Source organism: Leucopleurus acutus (assembly GCF_964270905.1).
Source record: "Leucopleurus acutus genome assembly, chromosome: 2".
In the NCBI taxonomy this organism is placed as follows: domain Eukaryota; kingdom Metazoa; phylum Chordata; class Mammalia; order Artiodactyla; family Delphinidae; genus Leucopleurus; species Leucopleurus acutus.
Genome location: NC_139143.1, coordinates 69,693,436 through 69,715,833, shown reverse-complemented (window position 1 = coordinate 69,715,833; position 22,398 = coordinate 69,693,436). Strand labels below are relative to the sequence as shown.

Below are 22,398 nucleotides of genomic sequence, written 5' to 3'. Positions count from 1 at the left end.
ACCGGGGCACGAACCCGTGTCCCCTGCATCTGCAGGCGGACTCTCAACCACTGCGTCACCAGGGAAGCCCTGTGTCTTGTCTTTATAGGGCCCTTCCAACCTCCCAGCCAGGAAGCTAGTGGTTGTCGAAGACTCCTCGCTTTCCTTCCTCCCACTGGCTCCTAATTCGCGTCTGAGTTAGGTGTCATATGCGTCAGTTAGGTGTCAGATGCGTCTACTTTGAGATCACCTGATCTATGTGGACTTCATACTGTGCACTTAACCCACACTGGTGAATGCTCAATAACCTAAAATTTTCTTGAGGAAAGGAATTGTACCTTTCATCTCTGGCAATAATATCTATGGACCTGAAGTGAAATAAAAGAGAAGAGCAGTAGCTCAATAAATCCCAGTTTGCTCTCTCCCTGTTCCTGCCTGTGCTCAAGATGCTGACTTGTGTTGCTGGCTCTTGCCCTGTCAACCCATGTAGGACTAGTCCCCGTGGGTATTTCTGGTGGGACTTTGTGGGTGTGTCCCATGATCCTCCCACCACCTGCAACAACAGGGAGCATGGAGAGAGCACTGTGATCCCCATTTTACAGAGGAGACCCTGAAGACAAGGCATTTACGTCTCCTACCTGAGGTTAAACGGTGAGTGACAGGCAGAATGGGATTGACCTCAGATCTAGGTGATGCCAGAAGTCACCTAAGCATCATATTCTATTCCCTCCTCAAACACATCTGATCAGTTACCCAAGGCACCCCCTATTTTATACCCTTTTGTTTACTTAAGCTTCCCTCTCCAAGCACTGCTACTGCTTTCGGTTGGTGCTGCTGGTCCCTTTCCCAAAGCACTGCAGTCCTTGATTTGCTGAGTGAGGCAGAGTTCTCTCTCTGTTTTGTGCATTAAACTCTGTCAGAGGAGTATCAAAGCTCCTTATGTCTCAATGTCCTAGAGAAAGTTGCATAAGATGATCTTTATAGACAGGGCTGAAATTCATCAGGTAAGGCATGGGGCATAGCTGGCATCTACTCTGATGAGTTGGTCGTCTGTTCTAGTTGGTCAATGCTTGTACCATACTAGGTGTTAAATATTTTGAATATCACCTCTGCTTCCAGAGCTTCCTCTCCACAAGAATCCATAGATGAGTGCTCACGGGAATCTGAGCCAGACATTTAACCTGAGTAATGGACACCATGTTCAAATCATAGTTGCTTATCCCCTTGAAAGACCAAGATGGATTCGGATATATGGTCAAGCTGAAAAGTGCCAGGATAATTTAGGATAGTTTTTCTCCCAGAAGTTTCTTTAGACCTTCGAGCAAACAGACATCTGCTGATCTATGTCACTCTACTAGGTATGTCCAGACATAGTTGAGCATTAATGATATACACAGTTTGGGCTCAGTCTGAGAGGTCTGACTTACTTGATTGTAATGAGAGGGGAATGAATGGGCATCATGATTAGTTTACATTTCTGGATAAGTAATAATAGGCACAGACTTCTGTATTAAAATTTTCTGTGCTTATGATTTTGCTAATCTTTCTTATAATTAAGTCAGTTTTCACGTTATACATGTCAAGGTATGCTGCTCGTTGCATACAAATTCATAGTTGTTACAGCTTCTTGATGGATTGATTAGTCTTTGTTATCATGTATTTTTATTCCTTTTGCCTTAAATTCCAATTTTTCTGATAATAATATTGCTAAGTATCTTTCTTGTAAAGGAATTCATTTATGTTTTCTTCTAGAACTTTTCTTTCTGTTTTTTACATTTAAATCTTTGAACCATTGAGTTTTTTTTGTTTTTTTTTTTTTCTCAGCTCTCCTATCTAGGTCTCAATGGAAAGCACTCCTGCTCTCTTGCTTTTGGACCTTGCTATTCAAAAACCTCCCATCCCCATAGCCATGGAGTTACATATATTAATATACATGGTGTTTATTTTCCTGTGACTTCTTTTTTTTTTCATTCTACAGCCATGGAATGAGTCCCTGCAGAGGAAAAATAGTATTTGTGACCATAGAGCCATTTATTTACCCATGGCCCAGAGAGGGGACCTGGATGGAGAGGTGGAGGCTGTCATTAAGGGGCGAACCATTGAGAAACGATCCTGGTCTGGGTTTGAGGTATAGACCCAATTTTAAAAATTGGATAAACTGCTTTAATATAAGTTAAATATAATTTTAAAATAAATTAATATAAATTTAATTAATATTAATTTAAAATTTTTTAAATATATGTGATATATATTAATATACACATATGTTTTGTTTTTGAAATATATTCAATATATATTCATATGCATACATATATACATATTGGTTTCGAAGTCTCTCTCTCTCTCTCTCCCTCTGTCTCTTTCTTTGGCTGTTTAATAGTTTTGTAGTTACCTCCACACCACCTCCCAAACTTCTAGACCATAACTAGGTCTTCTGATGGTGCTTAGAGGCTCCTGCAATGCTAGAACAATCCAGGGAGCAATTCTACTCACTTCCTGGTAGCAAGGCTGTGTCTTGGTCTTCCTACTTGGCTAACTCCTCAACTTCCTATAAAGCCTTAGTCCCAGGCAGTGGTCAAGCAGCAATTTTACTCGGCTTTCATCTATAAAAGTGTGTGGGAGTGTGAAATGCCACAGGTAGAAGGTTGCTTGTGAGTAACAGGAAATGTTTGTAAATAGCCTGCATTTAGCAAGAGAGAATTGGTTGAGTAAATCACGGTTTGTGCACACAATGAAGTACACACAGCCACGAAAAGATGAGCAAAATCTCCAAATCCTGTTTTTCTGAATATACAGTTAAGTGAAAAAAGCAAGGTACAGAACAGTATATAAGGTATCTATATTTTGTGTAAGAAAGGGAGAGAAACAAGAATTTATGTGGTTGCAAGAAGAGACGTTGGAAGGATAAGCAACAAATAAATAAAAATGGCTTCCTAAAGAGGAGGGGCAGTGGGGAATGGAGTAAACATGAGATTTCCGTGTACCATAAAATGCTGTAGTTTTGATTTTTGATTTATTTTGATCTATCTATGTAAGATGACTTACGGAAGATAAAATAGATAAAAAAAAGATAAAAAAATAAAAACCCACCAATTTTTTAAAGATAAAAAAACAAAAACCCACCAATTACAAAAGGGGTGTGTGTGTGTGTGCATGCGCGCACTGGGGGGCAGGGCAAAGATGTTTCAAGTCATGAGCCTAGTTCTGGTTCTTTCTCTTTGTGGCACTAAAATCCTAGGCACCACTGCCTTCTACCTAGCCTGTAGCCCACGAGGCCCCCAGCAGCAGAGCCACTTATGTACTTATACTTATGTACTCTTCCAGATTCACGGAAATGATAACTGATTTTGGGTCCACTTCTTTTTGTTTTTTTCTCCTTGTAGTTTATCTATCACTGCTGTATATTTAGAGTAGAGAAATGCTGGGATGTGTGAAACTTCTGTGACCTGGGAAGTCCCTTTCCTTTTGTTTTAACCCTTATTATTGAAAATTCTTTTAAAATACTTCTTTTCCTGCCTTAGGAAGTCTAGTATAGTCAGAATAATTAAATATTTCTTGGATGATTAAACATTAGAGTGAAGTTTCTAAACCTTAATTTTCTATATGAAGTATCATATTTCATAGATTTAATAAGCCATTGATTGTAAGATGTACCATTATTTTATATACCATTAAAAATGCTGCCAATTAAACTACGATATAGCACTTTGTTACCATATCCTTTGTAAGATGCATCTTGATTTCAAAGACATTAAAATGTGAAAAAAAATGTGCATCTTAGAGTAGATAAAACATAGAGTTACAGAGTTACACTTGGAAGATAAAAAAGTTGAATTAAATGTGTACTCACCCCAAGGTTTCCAAAAAACAAAAGGAAATGTTTTGCCTAGAGTAATGCCAAGTGCATGGTAGGTACCTGATGAATCCTTGGGAGAGGATAAAGGCTTCTTACATGTATTGGATGGCCACTAAAATATAGGGGGAAGTACGCAAAAAAAAATTGTTTTTTAAAAAATTGCTAAGCATATACTATATCTAGGCCTGTGCTGTAACATTAAGCATAAAGAGAAAAGAAAAAATAATGAGGACTATATAGCACAGCCCTTGCATACTTTATAGTCTAGTGAAAGAGACAAATGTTACAAACATAGTCTGACATTGGGGGTGAGGTCAGGACTGAAAGTGTGGATTTGGGGGTTGACTTCAGAGAGATAACAGAAATTGAAATTGTGGGGATAGATAATGACATCAAACAGGCTTGCAGCAGTGAGGGAGTGACAAAGGCAGATCCTTGGAGGGTATCTATACTAAAAGGGAGGAAGAAGGGGATCCAGTGAAGAAAACCAAGACATGTTTAGAGAGATAAGAGGAAACACTGGAGAGCAATTTGTCATTGAAGCCTGAGTTAGAGAGATGGTTTTAAGAAGGAAGGAACCATCACTGTTGTCTAATTGCTGAGAGACGGGACAAGATGAGGACTGAAAGTGTTATCAGATTTGGCAGTTGGGTGGTCATCAGTGACTTCTAATAAGGTAATTTCAGGAAAATGATTGGAGCAGATGTCAGACTATAAGAAGTTGATGAGTAAATGCAGGAAGAGTTTATTTAGAAAAGGCTTACGAGGAAGGATGGGAAGAAGCAGGAAAAAACAGGAAGGGCAGAAATGGAATCAATGAATGCAGGGGAAAAAATAGACAACAACACATGGAAACAAAGCAAAGGGCTGAATGTCTAGTTACAGTAGGAGGCAGGTTGGGGAGGCAGATGGCAGTCAAGGCACAGAGCAGATCTGGGGTCCAGGAGAGGGTATGGGATCAGGCAGTCTTTGGTTCAACTCTTAGCTCTGTTCCTTGCTGTATGAACTTGGACAAGTTACTTCACCTCTGCCCTTCAGATACTAAGAAAGTATCCTCAGAAAGGAGACAGACCCTCCAAAAACATTCCTACAGTAAACATGATACATTTCTCAGTTTTTTTCCTCCTTATAAGTTTAATGTAGCCTGATGACATAAGTCCAAAGCATAATTTGAGGAAAGAATCTTACAAGAGGACAAAATGATGTATTTCAAGTGCACAGCTCTCTGACAGTTTGGCTTTTAAGAGTATCTAGAGCTGGAATTAGAAGTGGATTTCATCCTGCACACCAACACTGATGAGATGGCAATGACTGCCTGAAGCACTGGTTGGAAAGAATCATGTTTGAACAACAGTCAAGGGTCAGCATAGCAAAGGGTTACAGATTAAAGAAGTTGGCCAGGGGCTTGGAAGGGACGGCTGTAAGAGTAGTGCCATGAATTTGCTAACCCTGAGCCAGAGGGAACAATGGGCTGTACATCCATCAGATAGTTCTCCATCAATGATACTGAGCTTTTTGATAAGCATTGAATTGTAAAGATTTCAGTGTACATTCTCTGAGAAGTGCACATACGGTACATTGTACATTAACAGTAGAAACATAAATTGCAGCAGACAGCTACAGTAAGTAGGTTTGACATCCTTTTATGAAAGTTAAGATGTGATTGGGATATTTTCACTAATTTAATAGAGGTCGTCTCCACATGCTCATGGAGGAGGACCATGGAAATATCTGAGGCAAGGTCAAAATCTTCCTTGGAAAAAATTCTGGGTATGTTGTAAGAAATGGAGAAAAAGGAGATCAAGGTCCTAATGCTTCCTATACAATGGTCATGATCATTTTATCTTGAAAGCTTTTTAGAATCACTGCTGCCAAGCTTGCTATACTTCAAGGAAGTATTCATAGCATATGTACCTTTAAGCAATGAAACATATTGGTTGAATCTTCCAGGACAGTAAATTTCACATATATATATATATATATATATATATATATATATATAATATATATATATATGTATAACTATATACATATATATATAATTTTTTTAAAGCAGTGATACCATGTTTTAAAATGAAATCTTATCTTGAATTCTGATATAGATAAAGCAGAGACACCCCAGCTAAAGAGGAGGTAGAGGGGTTGGTCTTCAGCCTAACTTAAGGCCAGCCCTAAGGGCTTATGAAACATGGCTTGAAAGCCCTGCTATGAGATTAATTAGCTACGAAATACACCCCTAGGTCACTAAAGAAATTAATTTGCTATATTAGAATGATAATCTTTATGAAAAGCTAAAATGTTGGAGATGTCTATAAAAATATGATAATTTTTCATTTATTCACCCAAGGTAATTACACTCATTAAAATACATTTCCCAGAGCCTGGATTCCTCAGTCTCTAACAAAACTATGTAGCAGCACCAAGAGTTAACTTCAGTACAAGGAAGTCTGTACCAGGCCCAGTCCCAGTCCCAGGCTTCCCTTCAGCTGTGGAGAAGATCTGATTTGCTTGTTTCTTCTAACACGGTCTGCTCTCTTGAGAACAATGGTACTCCATTGCCCAAGAAAGCTGCAGGAATTTCAGTCTTCACATCTGCATTCCAGGCAGCATGAAGGGAAAAAGGAAGAACAAAGGAACTGCTTCTTTTAGGAGCTCTCCAAGAAAGCCCCACCCAACAATTCCTTAAAACTCAAAAGCCAAAATTTAGTCGCATGGCCACACCTGGCTGCAAAGGCTTATGTGTTACCCTTCAGCAGGTTAGATTGATATATTCACAGCCACACATTACCACAGTTACCTAAGGAACATCTAGTAACAGTAACTTCTAGGCAGGCTAGGCAGACTCATCATAACCTTGTATTACTTCTATACCTTGTGTATGTGTGATTTTATATATATATATATATATATATATGAAACCCTATGCATACATTTGTGTTACCACCAGCACAGTTAGGGTACAGAACTCCACTACCCACAAAAAGCCCCCCATATACCCTTATAGTTTTGCCTTCTCCCACCATTACCTCCTGGCAAATACTGATCTATCACTACAGTTTTGTTATTTCAAGGATGTCATATGAATGGAATCATGCAATATGATTCTTTTTGAGATTTTTCTGCTTTCCCTCAGTGTAATGCCTTTGAGATTCATTGAAGTTGTTGCACCTGTCAATAATTCGATTTGTTTTCTTTTTTACAGCTGAATAGTATTACACGTTATGAACGTACCACAGTTTGTTTATCCATTCACTTGTTAAAGGACCTTTGAATTGTTTCTAGTTTTTGGTAATTATAATAGAGTTGCTATTTGTGTATATGTTTTTGTGTGAATATAAGTTTGCATCCATGTCTATATTGTTATTATAATGAGATTACATACAAGGACATTATGTGTTAATATGTTCTCTTCCCACATGAACTATATGCACCTCCGGGATTTTGCCTGATCCAAAGCAAGCAGCATAGTGTTATGAGAGTACAGCCCCTGACCTGTGTGTTTTTTTCTTAATCATGGAATTTTATTTTATTTATTTGTTTTAATTAATTTATTTATTTATTTATTTTTGGCTGTGTTGTGTCTTTGTTGCTGCACACCGGCTTTCTGTAGTTGCGGCGAGCTGGGGGCTACTCTTCATTGTGGTGCGCGGGCTTCTCATTGCGGTGGCTTCTCTTGTTGCGGAGCACGGGCTCTAGGCGCGCAGGCTTCAGTAGTTATGGTGTGTGGGCTCAGTAGTTGTGGCTCGTGGGCTTAGTTGCTCCGTGGCATGTGGGATCTTCCTGGACCAGGGATCGAACCCATGTCCCCTGCATTGGCAGGTGGATTCTTAACCACCCGCGCCACCAGGGAAGTCCCCCTGACCTGTGTTTGATTCTCAGCTCTACTGTTTAATAGTGGTGTGACATTGGGCAAGTTACTTACCACCATTATGCCTCACTTTTCCCCATCCTGGAAAATGGAAGCAGCTGCATAATCTGCACATTGGTTCCTTGACCTGTGGAATGAGGGCTATTACATGGGAGAGGCCAAGTGGAGGCCACTAGACCCACCTCTATCTAGGAAAATAGTAAACCAAAAGGAACACTGCATTATTGGAGAGATTGCACAGATTAGTACCACCATCAAGGATGTGGAAGATGTAGGGGTGGTTATTACCACCGCATCCCCACTTAACTGTCCCATTTGGTCTATACAGAAGACAGATGGATCTTGGAGAATGACAGTGGATTACTGTAAATTTAACTGGGTGGTGACTCCACTTACAGCTGCTGTAGATGTGGTTTCAGTGCTTGAGCAAATTAACACATCCCCTGGAAACTGAGATATAGCTATTAATCTGGCAAATGCCTTTTTCTCCATCCCTGTTAATGAGACCCACAAGAAGCCGTTTGCTTTCAGCAAATAAACTTTCACTGTCCCACCTCAGAGGTATGTCAACTCTCCAGCTGTGCATTATAATTTAGTTCCCTGGATCTTGCTCTCCTTTCCCTTCCACAAGCTATTACACTAGTCCATTACACTGATGACATCATGCTGGTTGGACCTAGCGAGCAAGAAGTAGCAACTACTTCAGACTTACTGGTAAGACATTTGCGTGTCAGAGGGTGGGAAACAAGTCTGACACAAATTCAGGGGGCTTCTACCTCAGTGAAATTTCTAGGGGTCCACTGGTGTGGGGCATGTCAAGATATCCTACAACTGAAAAAGAGGCACAATGCCTAGTGAGCTTCTTTGGATTTTGGGTGCAACAAAGCCCTCCTTGGGGTGTGTTACTCCAACCTACTTACCAAGTGACTCAAAAAGCTGGTCGTTTTGAATGAGACCCAGAATAAGAGAAAGCTCTGCAGCAGGTCCAGACAGCTGTGCAAGCTGCTCTGCCACTTGGGCCATAGGATCCAGCAGATCCAAAGGTGCTTGAAGTGTCAGTGGTAGGTAGGGATGCTGCTAGGCCCCAACAGCTGAACTGCACCTCAGGCCATTAGAATTTTAGAGCAAAGCCCTGCCATCTTCTATAGATAACTACTCTCATTTGGGGAAATGGTTCTTGGCCTGCTACTGGACTTGAGTAGAGACTGAATGCTTAACCATGGGCCACCAAATTACCACGAGACCTGAGCTGCCCATCATGAACTGGGTATTATTTGATTTATGAGGGAGTGCACAGCACTTCAAAAGAACTCCTTGAGGGGCTTCCCTGGTGGCACAGTGGTTGAGAATCTGCCTGCCAATGCAGGGGACACGGGTTTGAGCCCTGGTCTGGGAAGATCCCACATGCTGTGGGGCAACTAGGCCCGTGAGCAACAACTACTGAGCCTGCGCATCTGGAGCCTGTGCTCTGCAACAAGAGAGGCCGCGATGAAGAGGGGCGCCCGCTCGCCGCAACTGGAGAAAGCCCTCGCACAGAAACGAAGACCCAACACAGCCCAAAATAAATAAATAAAATTTTAAAAAAAAGAACTCCTTGAGTCTTCTAATTTATACAGAAACAAATCTAGGGAACATGTATGGAAATGGATATTAGGGGATTAGGATCGTAGTAGAAAGAACATAAAGTTGAATCAGGCCTTTAGACTTAGACTGGAACTTACACCACTGGTTCTCAGGCCTTCAGACTGCAGATCTGGGGACTTCTCAGCCTCTGTAATTGTATGAGCCAATTCTTTATTAGAGATCTCTTTCATATATATAAAGTTATATATATCTCCTATTGGTTTTGTTTCCCTGGAGAACCCTAATACAAGCAAGTTATATAAGGTCTATATGTCTTAATTTCCCCATCCTGGAAAATGGGGATAAACAGAGTTCCTACTTCCCAGAGTTGTGAGGATTAAAAATAGTTGATACACTGAGTTTGCTGAGGTCAAAGCAGTATCTTACATGTTTTCATATCCTTAGCACCTAGTAAAGTTTATGGCAGAATGCTGATGTTCATAAATATTTGTTCAATAAATGACTTGATCAATTTTTAAAATAATCCTAACATATAAAACTGTATTATTCATTATTTTTTATTCAACAAATATTTATGAGTAACTACTATACTCAGGTATTATGCTAGGCCCTGGGCACACATTTGGGAACATAAATATTATCATCAAGAGGAAAATGAATCATTGATACAGACTATGTAAGCTTTTTTTTTTCTCACAGAGCTATTCTTTACATAACAATTCATTCCATAAAAATTTCCTTTTATGGACATAAAATAATAAAAAATGAATAGCACATGCACTGGCTTCAATTACTTTCTGAAAGTCATATTAATTTACATTTTGAAACAAAGAACAAAACAAAGTTTAAACAGAAGATAAGAATTTAAATAAGGGTATTTGACTTCGTTTCTTTTAGTTAAGATGATTTCAAATTTGTTGCCCTCAGACCAGGGCCATGTACTTAACTCTTGTTTCAAATAGGTTGATGATTCTGAGACTTTCCGTATAGTAATGCTGGTGAATATAACTCAGGCCATATTTACAGATTAATTGTAACATGATTAAATTTTGCATTTCCTTAACCGTGTGTTGGTTGGTGTAGTTTGAAATAATTAGATTATAGGGTAGCCCAATTATTTGGCTCAAACAGTCATGCATACACCCTAGGGCTTAATTGCCATGAATAAATCAATACCACCCGAAATTCATTGGCTGTCATTGACAATAGCTTTAACTGTATGTACTTGCACAGTGTAAGAAATTCAATTAGCAGGCTAAGACCCATGATTAAAACTTCAGCCATTAAAATAACTGCTGGCTATCTCCTAGAGATCAGTTTTTTTCTCAGTGTAGAATCTGTAATCCTACCCAATTTAAACTTTACAGTCATTTTTCTCAAGACAGACTATCTAGTTTTTTTTTTTACTTTGGTAACCATGAAATACAGTACACTTCTCTTTAAAAAAACTGGGAAAATCATAGGGCTTAAAAATTCGTAAAATATTTAGACCAGGGTCTTGTCCAGGAAAATCTACCATTAAAGATAAAGAAATCTTAGAACATTATGACTAGTTACAAAGAAAGAAATCTTAGAACATTATGACTAGTTACAAAAAAAGATATTTACAACGGAAAACGCCTTATATTTACTCTGAGAAGCAGCAAAGTAAAATTCATGATGAAGCTACCGCTGATTTCGACATTTTTATTTACTAGGTCGTCGGTTTCCAGTTTACTGTTAGGTTTTAAAAGATGTTCCTAAGCGAAAGGAAAGGGAGAATGCCTATCCATAGGCCGGGGGGTCGGCTATTTCTTACGATCCGGTGAGCGGCGAGCGAGGCGCGTGAAACAAGGGTAGGGGCGGGAATTAGCGACTTAATAAAACTCCCAGCTAGCGAGGAAGCTAGCCGGGTGTTAGACACAAATAGAGCAGAACAGATTTGGGGCTAATTAAAACCACCACAGGACACTCCCCCTTGCGCTAGCGGGGCCGGGTCTCCAGCATTCGCAGAGCTGGGGGCGGGGACTAGTTCGGATTCAAATTTAAAGCGGGATGCCCGCGCGTGGCCCAGCAGGTGCCTCCAGCCCTGCTGCCCGCGGAAGGCGTTTCCGCCCCTACCTGCCCACAGGGCCGGAAATTACCTAGAGGGGAACGGCCCCTCCTTTGTTGTCAGTGTTTCAACAGCGCGGAAAGCCTTAAAAAGTGCGCAGCGTAGAAGACGCGGGCTGGTTTGCCCACCGATACTCCACGCTTCTCCACCCTCTTGGCCGCTGTGTCCCCTGCGCTTCTTTTAGAATGCCACTGGGGGAAACCGGAGTAAAACTGGGAGGGGAGTGAGGCGGTAGGAGTAGGGATGATAGTAACAAGGCACAAGTGCTCCCTGTACTACCCTTCACAGATTACGCAACGGGAGGCAGCCAAGGGGAAGTAGCGCATGCGCGGACTGCTTTTCAGGCGCGCGGAGAAAGTCGCGCATGTGCAGAGCCCAGAAGGAAAAAAGAAGCGAAGGGGTGACTGGCAGGTTGAGGGCGCTTTAGCTACTGAAGAACCACAGCGGCCAGGGGGCGCGTGCGCAGAGCGCCCGAAGGGGTGGGGCTCTTCCAAGGGGACGGCCTCGCGCGCCCCCTGGCGCGCGCCCGGGGAGAGGAGGGAGCGGGAGGGGGCGGAGAGGAGGGAGGAGGCATGGAGGGCGGGAGGGGGGAGGGGAGCCGGAGCGAGGGAGGGTTTATCGACCGGGCGATTTTGGTTAAAATATTCAAAATGGCGGACGGAGGAGCAGCGAGTCAAGATGAGAGTTCAGCCGCGGCGGCAGCAGCAGCAGGTAATCATTACAGCATTTTACATATTCATATTCATACTCAACCCCGGCTCCCGCTGCCCCCCCCGCGACTTAGCATAATTTATTAGTACTCAGGATTATTATAATTAACGGCGGGGAGATGGGGGGCCGGGGAGCACGGAACCCCCGCCGGGCGCCGAACGGAGGGGGAAAGAGGCTCGGAGAGGCCAGGCGGAGGGGGAAGACAAGGGGCAAAGGGGGCTGCGATCCACCGCGCTCCTCCTGCCCCAGCCCACCCCGCTGCCGGCTCGCCCGCCCGCCGGCACCGGCCCTCCTTCTCAGCCGGCCGCCGCCGCCGCCGCCTCCTCGCCGCCGAGCCCGAACCCGAGCGGGTCCGCGGCGGGGCCGCGGGGCCGGGGCAGAGGGAGAGGACAATAAAGACATTTTACATATTCATAGCTGCTGGGGCGGCGGGGCGCGGGCGGGCGACCTGGGCCGGGCGGGCGCGGGTTGGGGGGGGCGTGGAAGGGGAATGGAGGTGGCGGCGAGCACAATGCCGGGGAGGCGGCGGGGCCGGAGCGGACCCCGGCGGCCGGACAGCCGCACGCGTCCTCCCCCCGGGAGCGGGCCGGGGCGGGGGGGCGCTTCCCACCGCGGGGGGCGGCCCGGAGGGCGGCCGGGGGTGCGCCTGTGGAGAGCGCTCTGCCGGCGCCCGAGCCCCGCCGCCGCACCGGGGTCCGAGCGGGGCTGAGCCCGGGGGTCACGGACTCGGGCACCTCGGCCGCGCCCCACTTATCTCCAGTGTAGCGGCCTGACCCGAGCCAGGCCTGCGCTGTAGGTGGGTAGGGGTGAGCGGTCGCGGGCGCTGCGAGGTGGCCTCGGGGCGGAGGGGGTGGGGAGCCCGCGCAGGGGTCCGCTTCTCCCCCTTGGGGGCGGACTGGGTTGAAAGCGGCCCTTGGGGAAAGTTGTCCTCCGAGGGGCAGGTCCTGCCGGGCCGCCCCATGTGCTCCGAGCCAGCGGTAAGGGGTCTCAGTGGGTCCTGGTAAAGCCCCCTGTCCCCGGGCGGCCGTGGATTCCCGAGGGAGTTGGGCTGAAGGTGCTTGGCGCGGTCTGATCTCTGTCTCCCCCTGCCCCTTCCCGGCCCCTCTCCGCCTCTGCGCTTGACCCGGACCGACGGGGCCCGGGGCCCTCGATGGCCTCTCGCTCCCAGGCCCCAGAAGCGCCCGCAGGCCTTCCAGGAACTCGGATGTAAAGCGCTGCCCTCCTGCCCCTGCCCCAGAGCCGGCTGGGCTGACAAGTTGATAATATTCTTGGTTTCCCCTCTCCGGCTGGGACTTGGGTAGGGGCGGGGATCCCCCTCCCTGGTTCTGTACTCCTGTTTTCTTGCTGGGTGCTGGGTCCTCTCGATTCTCTGGTTAGCTGAACCTCTCTCATTTGAATAATGTCTAATTCGGGGAGGTTTATATTATTGAAATGGCCGCCTGGCTTTCCCCGCCTCTCATGTTTAGTAATTCAGACCTTTAATAACAGCCACTCACAGCCCAACGCCGTGTTTATATTTTACATTCGCCCCATGTGCTTTTGTGGTTCGATATGATTCTTTTTTTTTTTTCCTTGGCAATCCACAGGGCTCTGAGATCAAACCCAGGCTGTGCTGGGAAGAGAAGGGGGAGAGCTAGGCCTTGGCTCCTCTAGCAGTGGCCTAGGCCTCATGTTCTCTGCCGCTTGATTTATTTACTAATAACCAAAATGACTCTCGCCCCCCCACCAACTTCCACACACATACCCCTACTCCGCGGGCAAAACAAACCCTCTTGGGGCCTTAGCAGCGTTCAGACAGCTCCGAGCTAAGCATCAGCTCTGTCGTGTTTTGTTTTCTCTTAAAAAGACTTTCTCAGAGTTTGCCGTAATATTGGGCCTAAGAAAAAAAAATCCATGACTTCTCATTTTCAGAGGCGAATGAAACCTATTTTGGTTTAATACAAATAAATCACTTTGTTTTGGGGCTAGTTCACCCCTGCCCCTTGGCTCCTACCCCCAAGTTAAACACTTTCAGGCTTTGTAAAGGTCTGCAGGATTTGTAGAAACCAGTGGTTTTTTCTAGGAGTTGTAGAATAGGTAGGTATTTTAGAAATTCCAATTAACAGCACTTTCAAAATTCCTCAGAGCTGCCTTCCCTTTTCAGCCTCTTCATTCTAATTTAAAATGGGCTGATATTAATTTTGTGCCATCACTGTCATAGACTTGCTTATTTTAATTGTAGCACTCCTGAAAACAGAAATGGGGTTATGGTTTTTTTTGAGTGTTTGTGTCATGGTTAAATGAGTGAAAATAGAAGAATAAACACAGGCACTGTGTCTACCCTGATCTTGGAACTTACTCCCCTCCCAGCACACCGACCCCTCGTTCTTTAAGTTGCCAGGATTGATTTTATGTTTTATGTAGACTTAGGACATTTGGTCTGTGAAAGGCAGATAAACTTTTGCTATTTAAAGAAATAGTAATTTTGATTTGGTGGCTTTCCCTCGGTAAAGTTTTCTTTCTTTTTAATTTTGTATAGTTCTAATGTGTTTTTATTAAAAACATGGTGTTGCTTCTCATTGGTGGATTTTTAACCCCGGCTAGTAAAGTATCAGAGAAGTGTTGTTTAACACCAATGTGTTTAATCTTTGAAATTATATTAAGGCACTTGATAGTCGTTTGCGAGATACATATTTTGTGAGACATTAATCTTCAGTTTAATTGACAACAAAATTCTAGATTTAATGGGCTAAAAGCAAGCCAATTTCAAATAACCAGTTCTTACTATTCTTTTACCTCCAGTATGCTGACCCTGAATGCAGCAGGAAAAAAAAAATCTGTAGCTTTCCTGAGAATGTTCAGGTGAATAACTGCTTCAGAGACCTGAAGCATGAGGTTGGGTAGACCAAAAAACAGTAATATGATTTCATGCCTTCAATAGCATATGTGTTTGCACCCGATTCCCAAGATGTGGTCAAACTGATGATGTCATTGAACAGAGGACAAGGTGCAGCTAATTTGATTTATTGTCCCGAGGTGAAGTGTAGCAGTGAAACCTTCTCATAGGAAAACCATTTATCTCAGGACAGTTTCCTTTATAGCTGCAATTTAACCACTACCAAGGCTGTAGATATTTTATCCAAGATGATAAAATGTACGTTGCCTTTTACAAACAAAATTTTTTTCTTCAGTTTTTGTGATACAGGAAAGGATGACTATTGTTAACTGGCCTTATATTTTGGTTGGCTTTCCATGCCATTGTAAAAATTCATTTCCTCAAATTCTCATTTGGAGATTATGGTTTTAAATAAGTATAATCACAGAAGTGATCCATGAGCATGCTTTAGATAGGTTCTTTATAATCCCCCAAACTCCGGTAAGAAGCTGTGTTTCTTGATTTAATCAGAGCATAGCCTGGGATAAAGGAGAGATCATATTGGCCTTAGTAGCTATTTCAATGAGTAAAGTGAATTTGATGAGGATGAGGGCTGTATATTCTGTTACGTTGAAATTATAGTGTTTAAGATAAGGTAGAATACTTACAGTAAAGCATGTGCTTTGCAAACAGATTTTTAAAAAAATAATTCAGAATTCTTTTTGGATTGTCTTAATTTAGTCTAGACAAGTTGTGCATTTTATTTTGATTGATTAGTGATTTTTAAAATTGTTCCACTGTGAGATAGTGATTCCACATATGATTTTTGACCTATTAGATTTTCCTGTCAGACATTTTCCATCATATTTTTAACTAGTTTATCTTAAAGTGATGATTAAAATGTCCTGGGAATGTGGTAGAATTGCTGTGACTTATTCCTAACTCTAACTTGTGAGCCAAGCTTGATAGAGTATTTTAGGTTACTTTTGAACCTTCATAAGTTTATAACCTGCCTGTCTCCTTTTGTATCTGTCAGGTGGCTTCCCACGAGTTTTCAGAAAACCCATTGTTACTTCCTTCTTAACTTGCCCCATCTAGTAATTATAATGGTACTTATGAATTTAGATTTTGAAAATTTATGTGACAGCTGACCAAATATTTTTAATTTCTAAAAGGACCATTCTTCCAAGCCGTTACTGTTCAACTAATTTTCAACCTCGGCCCCAAACTAATTTCTAATTCCTTTCATTTTGTCATTGTCAAAAATCCCAGTAGTCAAGGAAAAAACAAATAGCGACTATTATTCAGGTTTAAATGGTGTCGTATTCTGCCATATTTTAAATTCACTATTCTCTGCTTTGATAGGCAGTATAAAGAAGAAGGAATAAAATGTGTTTCATTGCTGCATAGGTTGAAGTAATTGTTAATCTGTTATTCATCTGGTCAGTGGATTTTGGCATAAGTTTAGGACTCAATGTTGAATTGCTCTTATAAAGCCACCAAAGATGTTTAAAGGAGCCTTGAATATCTTAAGCAGGTGGTTCTAAAATGACAGAACTGGAAATTTGAATGTTGCCTTTCATAAGTATTTTCCATTAAAAATGAAACATTTAAAATTTCTTGAATCTGTATTGCTTGATCTTGAGTTTAGGTGTGTGGGTTTGTGTGTTTTAAGTTGTGTTTTTAAAATTGGTCTCTCACTTTCATGAATGTCTGTTCCTTTGTACCAGGAGGACTGTAATATAATGTAGTAGTGATTGCCTTAATGTTATCAGTTATTTTTGTTTTGTTTTTAATGTTGAAAGCCCACAGCTTTAGTCTTCTTTCAAGCACTATTAAAATTAATTTTCTTTTAAAATACTGGTGTATGACTGTCATTAATTTGCTTTTATACAGGTGTTGGTTCAGTTACAGTTTTTGTGATTAGTAAAGACTTACTATGAAGCCTAATTTTAAGCAGGAATGTGTTTTCCTAATGGAAATGATTGTATTTAGAACTATTTAATTATTGTTTGCAGAACAAGTCACAGACAAAACATGTCTCTTTTTGGCCACCCATGTTCTTGTTTCTTTTGCCTCCTTTAATGTTAAATGCCTGAGCAAACATGTTTATTACTTATTTCTCAAGGAAATCTAATATTAGGTATTAGAGTGTGGATTTGATTGTTATACATCTGCCTTATTTGAGTTTCTGTATCCCTCCTAAATGAATCCTTTCGTCCTTTTCCTCTTTATAGGGAACTCTTTGGGCCAGAATTTTGCTTAATTCTTATCCTGATTGTGTTGCTTAAAAATATCTTTTTGAGTGAAATCAGGGTTGAAAGAGGTAATAATTATGGTTCACAGATTACTTATCCATCTTCTTTTGCTGAATGTTTTTGCACATTGTTGACATTTTGTAAATAAAGATAGTTGAATAACTTAATAGATTTATATTTCTTCTTAGGAATAAATTGGTTTTATTTTGTACTGAAATATTTCTGACTATGTTCTAAACTGGCAGTGAGCCCTTATAAACTCTTTCGGCGGTAATAGCAATGGAAATAAAAATAGCATGAGTGGAGCCAGTGCTTGACTTACTGATGCATGTACAGTATATTTAGAATTTGGAATATGAGAATTGTCTTGAGTTTCAGAACCTCTGATGTGAAGAAGCTCTGTTTATAGAGTTCTGTGTTTTTACCGCAGGATATTAATTTATTGAGCATTGATAAGATATTTGTACTCAGTGACTGATAAAACGCCTTTGTTTTTGTTTATTTTCCCAGTTAAGCAAATACTCAAGTTTTCAGTGTTGCCTAGATTTTGCAGATAGGCCTAGCAATGAGCAAAAGAAAAATCAGCAAGCCTCTAGATTTATCAGATTCTTTTTAAAAGTACTATCCAGGAAACTAGATATTCATCCAGAAGGGGATACATAATATTAATTTTTAAAATGACAATGTGAAGCACCAAACTTAGCTCAGTGTGAATGTTGGTAGTAGATTTACTCAGCCTGTGATATTGAAAGTCCTTGCAAGTACAGTTTAATTTGTCACATGATTTATTTCATAATTCTCTGTGTAACTTTATTGGTTTTTTATGTTGGAGTCATACATAGCTCTAGTATATAAAGTTAAATCATTAAGTTGGTAAAGTAATAAAAATTATGGGTAGGCCTTTTTTTCTTTGGACTGGTGAGCTTTCTCATTGCAACAGAAGGTATAAACAGGAATGGCTAGGAAGTGAACATTTTGTTGTGTATGTTAAACAGCTCAATTGTTTTTGGGACTTCCCTGGCCATCCAGTGGTTGAGACTCTGAGCTGCCAAGGCAGGGAGCGAGGGTTTGATCCCTGGTTAGGGAACTAAGATCCCACATGCCAAAAAACAAAACAAAACAGCTCAGTTGTTTTTAACACGTGGTCATCTCCTCCAGAAACGGAGTTGTACTGACTAGCTTTCCAATCTGCAGAGTGAATATATTTTTTAGAGAAAAGTGACTTAGCTATTTTCTTGTTTTAGTATACTTATTTTAATAGTCTGCTTAGTGAAAAAATGCTTTTTTTTTTTTGCTGATTCATACTGCAGTAGGCAAGTATATTTTAATCAACCTTTTAAAAATAATTATTTAAACATTTCTTAGCTTGCAAAAAAATATCTGCTGCTTTGTACGTGGTCCCTATGCCAGTTGTCTTTGGGGCTAACAAGGGAATATAAGACTTTGCTGTGGAAGACTGCTGTGGCATTTACTTAGCAGGGAAAAATTTTAAAGCAGTGTATATACAGTTGGCCCTCCACATTGGTGAGTTTGGTATCCGTGAATTCAACCAACTGCAGATCGAAAATATTGGAAAGAAATATTCAAGAAAGCTCCAAAAAGCAAAGCTTGAATTTGTTGTACCTGGCAACTATTTACTTAGCATTTACATTGTATTCAGTATTATAACTAATCTAGAGATGATTTAAAGTATGTAAGAGGATAGGCATAAGTTATATGCAAATATAACACCCTCTTATATAAGGAACTTGAGCATCCCTGGGTTTTGGTATCCTTGAAGATTCTGGAACCAATCACCTGTGGTTACCAAGGGATAATTGTAATTACATATTAAAATTTATAATAGATAATAATGATCAGAGTAGAAATCAAAGTGTGTCCAAGTGTGTAGGAACGAAAGCATCCTAGAACTGTTGTAGCTGGAAGGTAATTTAGTTACAATCTATCCTAAAACCTTTACAGATGAGGAGGCATTATTCTCAGGCGGTTTAATGACTTGCCCACAGTCTCTTCACTATTGAGTAATGGACAAGAACACAAGACTTTCTAGTCTCCTCCTCCCCATGCCCCCATCTCTCCCTCTACCACATTGCTGCTAGTCAGAGCAGACTTTTAGTAGAAGGTGAGATTTTTAAGCTGAATTTAAAAGGGTGAAAAGAATTTAGAGGAATGGGAAGACATTGCCAGGGAGGTTGTGTTCAAGATTGTGCTGTATACGTAAAAAATGAGGTATTCTATGTGCAGGGAGGCCATTGGAGATTTTTGAAGTAAGGAATCCTATGACAAAAGCGGTCAGTGTTCTAGGATTAATATGGTGGTGTGCAAGTTGATTTGAAATAGGAAGGGAGACATTGGATCCATGGAAACCAGTATATAAAAATTAAGGTATGTGGTTTGTTGACTAATTGCTTTAAGCTATAGAGATACAAACATAATAAGACAATTACCGGACCTGAAGAGGCTTTCACTCTAACAATGATGTAATGAAAATAGATAATCCATAGTAAGGATGTTGAGAATGTTGTCCAGTTACATCACACAGAATAAGGAACTTTGGGAGAAATTCTTGCCTAGTCTTTACAGGAAGAACTCTCTTATTTCTGACCAATGGTTTTGTTTTTAGTCTTCTGGACACTGAACTAATTGACTTTATTTCCTTTTCAAATCAAACTACAGTGTTTAGACCAAATTATTAATCTGAAAGTTTAGATAGGCAATTATGGTATCCATAATTTTTCTTAGCCTCATTCCCAGTTCCATTTTAGGTCCTTAATGTTTTGTTTTGCATTTGTTTTATTGCTTCCATCTTTAAACTCCTGTTATTTTGTCTTTTATGTGGGCTACGTTATATCCTTTCTGGAGCAAGGCAGGTATAAATACAATAAAATTACTGTAACCATGACATAATGATACTGTGTGTATTTTTATAGTCCCTTGAAATTTATAGCAGCACTCTCATTTTCATTAACTCATTTGCTCCTTTCAGGAAATATTATGCCCATTTTATTTTTGAGTAAAATGAAGCCCAGATTAAGTGACTTTCCCAAGGTTATGTGCTTAATGAGCACAGAATGTGTTTGGGGAATAGCAAGACTTCTAGGTTAGCTATTACTGAGGCTGCATATTGGAGAGTGGTGGAAGGCAGGTTGGGACTCTGTTCTGGAGAGCTCTGAATGCTGTGGGTTGGTGATGCAGGAGTTTGGATTTCATTTGCTTGGCAGTAAGGAATCACTGAAGTTTTTTGCTCTGGACCAAGGAGCCATAATCAAAGTCCTTAAAGTGTTTAGCAGCTAATTAGAGTCAAAGAGGATAGCAGGGTTTTGAGCTTAGATTATCAAAAGCAGTGCCATGAACAGAAGTAGGGGAGTTGGAAGACGGAACCGTTTGGGGGAATAGGCGATGAATTCAATTGTAGACCTGTCGTTTGAGACATGATTGGGTGGCTCTTATGAGGTTGCAAGTTTATTGTGAAAATCAAGAAAGTTTTACTGGATTAAATGTGTGATAAACATACAAATAATAGGATTGAGATTTATGCTCATGCCACTTTGAGTGCGGACTGAGCATTGAGTCTGAACATTGTAAATTCTAGGCATCTCATTTTGGCTTTGACACTGGCTTCAATAGTTGTTTCAACAATAAGATGGTGATAATACCATTGTTACAGGGATGCTGTGGGAAATAACAAATTGATAGCGGAAGCATTTTTAAAGTACTGTAATAGTTTTTCTTACATGAGCACAAGAGTAAAATCAGCAATTTTATTACTTGTGCTGCTGTAGAGAGGGAGAAGCTTTAGCTTTTAGATTGATTCTGTGGGACACCATACTGCAGGTTGTACATTTCCATGTGCAGCCAGCACCTGGGGAGAGGGAGGTACACCCCAATACTCTTGAAAACTACACAATGGAGGTATTGCATTGTGGCAAACATAAACTTGTCCTTGATTTCAGGGCATTCTCTTATCTCACACCCATCCCTGCCTATGCATTCTTATCTTTTACTACTTCCTTAAATAGCATGACTCAACAATTCCACCAGGAAGTCCCCTTATAGGCCCACCACAAACAGTTTCTTTTATCAGGTTTTAAGGTTTTTAAAAATCGCCGTAAAACTTTGTGTTGAAGAGCTGTTCTGGGAGGGTGGCTATATTTATTCTGAAGCGTGGGCTCTCCTCTCCTCTCCCACTTCACAGTTCTATCATATGACCTGAAAGTAAGCCCACTGTTTTGGTCAGTCTGGTGTTTGGGATGCTCTGTGAGAACCTTTGCTCACACGCTCACACTGTCCTCTCCCTTGGAATGTCGTGGTATGTGGTGTGGTATAGTGAAAGTGGCACTTGGAGTTGGGAGACCTGGGTTCCCCCAGGTGACTGGGACAAATTACTTCACCACTGATTTTTTTCTTCTTCTTCTTTTACATTTGTAAATACGAGAGTTTTCAAACAAAAGGCCATTGGAGTTCTTTTCAAAATGAATTTTAGGCAGAAGCTTAATGTTAAAAGGTAAGAGTGGAGCTGTTCTGATTGAGATGGGCACAGGAGCAGTGAAAGCATCCTCCCTCTACTCTCCACAGTGGCCCTTAAGACCCTTCCACAGGATCCTTAGGACTCCTGCTGGGTGCACTGTTTGAAAACAGTTATCCTTATTTATCATACGGGACCTATCTGTCCTTTAGTCTATCTCCACAAATAGCTGATCTCTCAAGCCTGTGCTTCTGTCCTACTTTGTCTGAATTTAGCACTTAATTTGTGTTCATTTAGCTAATTCAGCACTTCATTATACACAGTCTTATTTTTTTCTCTAATTGAGTTATATAAGTAAATCTTGTCTCCTCCTAAGAGCCTTGAGAGCAGGAGCACACTGCCAGGGACAGAGTAGACATTTAGCAAATGATGCTTGATTGATTAAATTAGGGGTTCTCAATCTTTGCTGGGATAAGACTTGTCCATGGAACTTTTTCAGCATGCAGAGGCCCAGACCTTACCACCTGAGTTTCTAATAAAAGTAGAGGTCTGGTCATCCATAGTTTTAAAAACTTTGTAAAAAATGATTCAGTAGCATTGAATGATTGCTTGTTGCATTTCAAAATTATTGCTTACAGTATCTTCAACTTCTCAATGCACCGTAAAGGCTCCATAGTGGAAAGACAAACAGAGAACTAGGAAACTTGGATCCTTATTCTGTTTGTAGCATT

General features: G+C 41.2%; 1 protein-coding gene across 2 annotated transcripts in view; it reads left to right on the top strand.

Annotated features, from left to right (window-relative positions):
• The first annotated feature begins 12,013 nt into the window (after positions 1-12,013).
• The window catches only part of POU2F1 (POU class 2 homeobox 1), a 172,629-nt gene continuing 162,244 nt past the window's right edge, over positions 12,014-22,398 (top strand). For both annotated transcript variants that reach the window (XM_082861444.1, XM_082861443.1), the window contains exon 1: positions 12,014-12,090. In XM_082861444.1, the coding sequence (XP_082717570.1) occupies positions 12,030-12,090 (61 nt within the window). In that variant the 5' untranslated portion in view covers positions 12,014-12,029. The remainder of the gene's footprint in view (positions 12,091-22,398) is intronic.